The sequence below is a fragment of the Puntigrus tetrazona genome, chromosome 14, assembly GCF_018831695.1.
Source record: "Puntigrus tetrazona isolate hp1 chromosome 14, ASM1883169v1, whole genome shotgun sequence".
Lineage (NCBI taxonomy): Eukaryota > Metazoa > Chordata > Actinopteri > Cypriniformes > Cyprinidae > Puntigrus > Puntigrus tetrazona.
This window is the reverse complement of record NC_056712.1, coordinates 9910124-9917286: the sequence shown is the minus strand read 5'-3', so window position 1 is coordinate 9917286 and position 7163 is coordinate 9910124. Positions and strand designations below refer to the sequence as shown.

Genomic DNA, 7163 nt, shown 5'->3' with positions numbered 1-7163 from the left:
CACACACACACACACACACACACACACACACACAAGACGCCTTATTTTTAGGGAGATAAATAACTGATAATAAACGATCACGTCAGCTCCGCGCGAATGCGTCTCGCGCTGTGTGACGCATCGCCATGGAGACGGCGCTGACGACACTCTGCTAACACGTAAGGGCACGAGAGACTCACTTCCGTTCCGTGCAACAAAAAGAAGGTCGTGTGTCCAGGCGTGTGTGCTTCTCCGTGTGTGCCGAACATATCGCTTAACGGGGTTATTTGCGCTGTTTCGGGCGCACACATAAATACGTCGTCTTTCTAAATCAAACGTGATTAGCCCGATAATATTTTTTTTACTCACAGGTAGCACCTGACGTAGACAGTATTTATTTATCTTTAAACCTTCTGATTTAAAAAAAGATTTGTTTTCCCGCAGAAGCACACTCTGTGCTGGGCAGCAGGTGGCAGTATAACATCACTTACAGAGTCTCGGGTTTAGCCCATGGGAGTCATGTACTTATTTTTTCCATGCGGGTAATATTGTGGTACCTATGGCATTAGTATTATTATTTTTTAAATGTTTCCCAAGAGTATCCTGAGCTTAAAGCACTAGCTCAATTCGCAATTAATTTAGTGTTTTTCTGAAAACTGACTCCTGGGCCATCCAAGGTGTAGACAGGTTGGTTTGTAAATGATGGTTTCTGACGGATATGTTTCTATCAAAAGCTGCATTTCACTTCACATTAACTGACAGACTGGAGTCATGCTGTGCATTGTTGCATTGCTTTTGTCCTCCGTCGGTCTCACTCTCGTGGATCTCATTCTCCGCAGAGGATCCACGGTGAGCAGGTGAAGAAATGCAACATTTCCCACAAGCTGCTCTGATGAAGAAGCAAACTCAAACATGTTATGAGTGATTTTACACCCAAGGGTACAGTGCAGAAAGACCACCACACAGGTAACTGTTACACACCCGTCCTAAACTAGCAACTCCAAGAGAAAGAGGATTGTTTTGAGCAATATAGGGAAATGTTCACAGGACAAAGACTGGGATTAAACATTATAGGCAATAACAAAAAAATGCATGTTGTCTTTCTCTCAGCAACCAGTGAGCTGATTGCGTATGTGTTTGTCTGTAGACACTTACATGTTTAAAGATGTCCTATACACTCATTTCGTGTGATTTGGTCCTGACATATTGCTTATGCTGCCTGTCAGTGTTTTTGCTTTCTGTCTGGATCTCTGGCCATACACAGAAAATGTCAACAAATGTCAACAAAACAGTACAAAAATAGTTCCTTCCTAGAGTATGATCCATGGCAAGAGACGCAATTAAAATACTAAATAAAGCTGTTTATGTGTGTAAACAAACAAGTTAAAACGTTGCCATCACACGAACAAATGACATTTTAAAATATATTAAAACGAATAACATTTAACAATATTTCAGCACTGTAATCGAATAAATGCTGAGCTAGCGTCTGAACTTCTATAAAAAAATACTACGTTGAAGTTTGAGTGAAAATATATTTTGAATTACATCGGCCACCGTTTCGGTGACCAGTGACTTATCTCTTGTTATTTCCCACACACGAATTCATGCTTAAGGGTTAGAAAGTACTGAATTAATTTATTAGCTACTATTGTCATTTAACCCAACAGGTGTAATGAATGTTACTGATGTTCGTGCGCTCTCCAGTGGGCAAAAGTGTGAGCTGTGCTGGCTCTAGGACCCGGTGTCCCCTCTTGCGTCTTTTGGCTACTTGATGCTCTCCGGGCTCACGCCTAGGCTATATTGATTTCATACAAGCCACTTCAGCCCTCACATGAGCAGCTTGGGCATACAAACAGACACACATCTTGGTGACCAGGGGACGCCTCTGGATAGTTGACACAAAGGTTGAGAAGAAGGCACACCGGTAAGCTCACGTGCCGGTCTGTATGCCTCTGCGCGCGCCCTGGGAGTTTCCTTCAATCCGCGGGTGAGGCGTCTTAGGAAGCGCAAGCTCGAGGGGCGCAACTTTTCTTGTTTCTTTGTCTCAAAGGAGCTGCGCCTCGGCGAAACGAAGGTAATTTGTCGCCTGTTGTATATTGCTGTTAGGTTTTGTTGTTGAAGTATCGTTCGGGTTCCCGGGGTTGTGAGCGTCTAACCTCGGCGACAGCTTTACGCGCGCTTCTTCTGTGTGGACAGTTTTAACCGGTCTCCTTTCAAATGTAAAGACGCCGTAGGTGTGGCTGGTGTATTCGCAGCAAGTTTCAAATTGTAAAACTTTTGAAACGAAGGCTCGCCGTCTGGCTTCAGCTCGCGACCGTTGGCGCGCGCTCTGGAGATGCGCGCGCGCAAACGCGGAACGCTTACAAGCTAAAATAAATGTCACTGGAAGTTTTGCGTTGGTTCATTCTCATATCAATATTTTTTATGACTGACTTGAAGAATGAAACAACTTATTTGGCAGGGAATAACTCGACAATGAATCGGCCGTGGGGTCATTCGCATGGATTTCTAATCTACCTGTTCCTGCTGGCTTTATGGCGTGCATGGTAAGCAAAAAAATGTATCTCTATATATTTTTTTTTCGTAAGGGAGCGCGCTTTTTTTTTAAAGATAAAACCCAATAATGGTGGGATTATCACAACCACTCTCTCCCTTTTTCTTTCAGTGTAAGTCAAAAAGCTTTTGGTGTGATCGTCTCCATTTACAATATTGCCGAAATCGTATATCAGTAAAATAGTATTCTTATATATTACAACAGACATAAATAAAAATAGACATAATAATAACCTAGGGTGAAGTTAATATCACATCATCCATGTTGTTCCAAATTTTCTCTTTCTTCTGTGGAATATAAAATACATTTCGAGAAATGTCGTTTATGATTTGTTCTATGTTCATACAATGGAAGTCAGCGGTCACCAAAAATGTTTCTCAAAACAAATCCCACAGAAGAATGATGTAAAAAAACAACAACAACATTTTTTAAGTGAACTGTCCTGTTATACACAATTTAAAGAAATGTTCTGATTTCAATCGAGTTCATCTCAAAAGACAGAATGTTGATTTACCAATAATTTTAATAATGTTTAAATCCAAAATCCTAATTAAGGCAACTTGGAATAAAAGTAAACAAGACTATAGCAACATTTTTCCCCACAAGCGTATTATATATACACACATGTTATACATAAGACACGTTATGCATAAGACTAGTGTTATACAACTAACAGAAATATGAATAAAATATTTCTGCGCACTCACTAGCCCTGATGTCTCAATGAGGAATTCAGTTAAATATTACTTTGATTTAATCGTGATAAAAGACATTGAAAATAAAGGTATATGTAAATATGCACACACCTAGAGGGAGTCATTAATAGCTTAGTAGATAAGTTTGCTAAGATGAAATCTCAGGTTTTGATGCAGCTGTCATGTTAGTGTTTTGCCATATGGTCATCTTCTCATAACTTCATGGAACAAGGTTTGTAGAGAGCAGCTTTTTCTGCATGTAACTCTCTAGCCTGTATGTTTATGTAACAGACTTTTGAGATGCCAGATGTATCTTGTGTAGTTCTGAGACAGATGTATCCGGCTCAGATGCCTTTAAAAACAACATTACCCTCTTCACACGGATCTTGGACCGACTGCTTGATGGCTACGACAACAGGCTGAGACCTGGTCTTGGAGGTGAGAAAATCTAGGGAAATTAGTGCTGTGTCACATGTCCCGAAATTGATATTTCATTTATACACGCGTTATGATGTATTAATGAGCAAAACTACTGTGATGTGTGCTTCTGTCTAGAAATAGCTCAACAAGAAAAAAAATGGCTGAAATCAGTAAAACGTGCCATTATGTGCAAAACATTTAAGCGACTCATTGTTTATGTGCACTGTCACCCTGACCTGATTTTACCACTGATAAACTAATTATAATGAGGTGTTGATGACCTGAGAAATTTGGAGCCACGCCTGACTGAATAAGCCAGCAATCTCATCTCCACTTAACAATTCGACAAACCCTGCCTGTGCAGTCTCTCAGAGTTAATATGTATTTATGTGGCCCTTGCTATTGTTTGAAAGCTCTGGGCTTGGCAACATAAAAGACATGGATCGAGCGACGCCCACCATGTGGCAAATAGATTTCTTGCGAGCGTTTCCTTTTTGAGATTTAGAGAGACCAGCAGAAAAAAAAAAAACGCGTTCACAGGAGTTAGTGGACATGCGGTGGAGCCAAGAGCCAGAATGAAGTGTTGCCATGGTTCCACTTAAAATAAGCTATAGTAATAGTGCACTCAGATTTGAAAAACAGCATCTTTTTTTTCATGTCTATGTCATTCGAACCCCAAATTAGTTTCCCTTCATGTGTGAAACACAAAGGAGATCTCAGGCAGAATATCTGAGTGGATGCTGATTTATCAAGCTTCAAATAACACACAGGCGTAAAAGTACACGACTCATCTTTAGTAGTTGTATGTGAGCAACAGGATGAAATTAAGTCTTTTACAAACATATAGGATATTAGGCTTGATTAAGCTTGTAAATGAGGAGTTACTGGTCAGCAGCATTGTAATTTGTAGTTTCCTTTTGCTGTGACATAGATCGAGTGACGGAGGTGAAGACCGATATCTATGTGACCAGTTTTGGACCAGTGTCTGATACGGACATGGTAAGACATCCTTCTTCTCACATCGGCTGACTCGTGCGCTGTATAGTGAGAGTCAAGTAATATTTTTCAGAAATATTTTATATTTTCTTGTTGTTATCTCACTTTTCTCCTTTTATACCATATCATCTCTCTCCCTCAATCCTTGTTTTCCATCTGTTGTCTATTCATAGCATTTGGTACCTGCTGCTGGCTAAAAGCTTTTCTCAGTACTCTTCTTTTTCCCCACTTCACACTGTCTGCTCTCAAATATTTAGAATAGAGAAAAAGATGGTAGAAAAGGGATTTTTCATCCATTCATTCATTATGTATCATCTTTTACCGGTCAGTGGTGTGTTTTCTAAACCCCACTGAACACTCTCACTATCCTGTACTAGAAAAATCTCTGTTTGTAAAGACCGTATTATGTCAGGACGATCATCACTCTGGGTATTTCTGTCATGGTTTTTTTTTCTGAGTGGTCTTGGTATATCATGATTCCTGAATCTGCGGTGTATCTCCTATTCTCCAGTCATCACCTGTGATGAGAGATTTACATTATTTTGTAAATAACATCAATCACAACACTGCTCGATTACTTCTCTGTACAGGTTTCCACAGTATTCATTTGTGAAAGCTGTGCATCATAAATAATGTTTAAATGTACGGTACCATTCAAAAGTGTATGATAAGTCTCTTATACTCATCAAGGCGGCACTGATTTGATCAAAAATATAATAAAACATAAATACATATGTTTTCTGTTATTTCAATATATTTTTTTATAATATATTAACATGTTTTAGTATATTTTAAAATGTAATTTATGTCTGTGATGCAAAGCTGAATTTTCAGCTTCATTACTCCAATCTTCAATGTCACATTATTCTTCATAAATCATTTTAATATGCTGATTTGGTGCTCATGAATTTCCTGCTTATTATTATTCTAAATGTTGAAAACAGTTGCAATATTAATATATTTATGAAAACAGTGGTATGGTTTTTCAAGATTCTTTGATGAATATAAAGTTTTAAAAAACTGCATTAAAACAGAACTCTTTTGTAACATTATGAATACTTTTAATGTAACTTTTGATTGACTGAATGTGTCCTTGCTGAACGAAAGCATTCATTTCTTTCAACAACAAAAAGCTTACTGACCACAAACTTTAAAATGGTATTGTAAATACATAAATTAAGGCATGCAACAATAACAACAATGATTAAGGCTACAACTTTATACTATACTGCTAAAAGCTGAATCCAGACTGTAAAATGTCATGACTTGAATAGTTGGATTTCCTGACATCAATTTTAGAAGAAAAAAACACATTGCTATATATTATGACATATCCTCTGATCAACAGTGACTTACAAAAGAGTCCTAAACTGCATTTACTTTATTTTTCACTTTTGTTTTAAGGTCTACTGTACCTTTATCAAGATTTTTGCATTAAAAAACATAATAAATTGGAAGTAAAAGGCTTTTCTCGGAGCGGTTTGTAACCGGTTTGAATAGGTGTGGAAGATTTTAGACTCTCAAGTAAAGAACATAATGCCTAATAATAGACATATACTACGGAGGATCAAAAAGCAGGTTATTTTTATCAGTCTTACTGTGCCACTGCCTTCAGGCCGTGTGGTTATGATATGACACAATGGAAAGTGACAAGTATTGTCTTTTTGCTTGAGGAGTTCTCCTGCATAATGGAGGGTAATGTTGCAAGACGTTAGCAAGAATATCAAATGACCAGGCAAGCTTTCCTCAAAGTTCGTTCGAGATGAAGGTTTTAGATTTTATAGTACCGGAATTAACTTAGTATGGACCCGTAAAAGGTTTGTTCCTGCAGTGTGATTGGGACAATGTGAAAGCTGATGAAGGATAGATGGAAGCATGAGAAGGAAATGAAGCATTGCAGATGGGCTCTGTGAGTGCTGGGGAGCCCCGGCGCTCCTGTGACAGCATGTACTGTCACACAATATTATCTTTCCTGTATGAGTGTGGGAGTGAATAAGTATTATCTCTTATGTACATAACATTGTGTTTTTCTGTCTCTGTGCTGCCAAGGAAACTGGATGCCCGCCTTCACCCCGGGGGTCGGTGCATGGCAGCACAGTGCCCGAGGGACTCGGATATAATGCGGTGATGTGAAGCGCTTCTGACACTTTGCCACTTTCTAGTACTATAGCGAGGAAGATGAAACACACGTTATACACAGACAATGAGCATATTGAGTGAACTGAAAAGTTGCTGGCACTTACTGAGGGAGCCCAGTCTTACTTTTAATGCTTTTCTTCTAGCTGTCTTTGAATGGTTTACAGTGACATCCAAAGTCCGAGACCACACTGAACACCTGACATGTTTTGGGGTTTTTTTAATGGAGAAATATACACAACACAGATTGTATAACAAAATGGAACGATCCTCCTCATTTTCCTTCTGCATACAAAGATAAATATAATAATACATTTCTTCTTCTGCGGTATTAAGTGTATAATTATGGAGACACGTCAATATTGCAACTATACATATAT

At 38.7% G+C, this 7163-nt stretch overlaps 1 protein-coding gene across 1 annotated transcript in view; it reads left to right on the top strand.

Annotated features, from left to right (window-relative positions):
- Positions 1-1774: 1774 nt before the first annotated feature.
- LOC122358214 (gamma-aminobutyric acid receptor subunit alpha-2-like) overlaps positions 1775-7163 on the top strand; it is a 22586-nt gene continuing 17197 nt past the window's right edge. The window contains exons 1-4 of the mRNA XM_043258002.1: positions 1775-2056; positions 2444-2528; positions 3554-3669; positions 4583-4650. Coding sequence (XP_043113937.1) covers positions 2458-2528; positions 3554-3669; positions 4583-4650 — 255 coding nt within the window. The 5' untranslated portion in view covers positions 1775-2056; positions 2444-2457. The remainder of the gene's footprint in view (positions 2057-2443; positions 2529-3553; positions 3670-4582; positions 4651-7163) is intronic.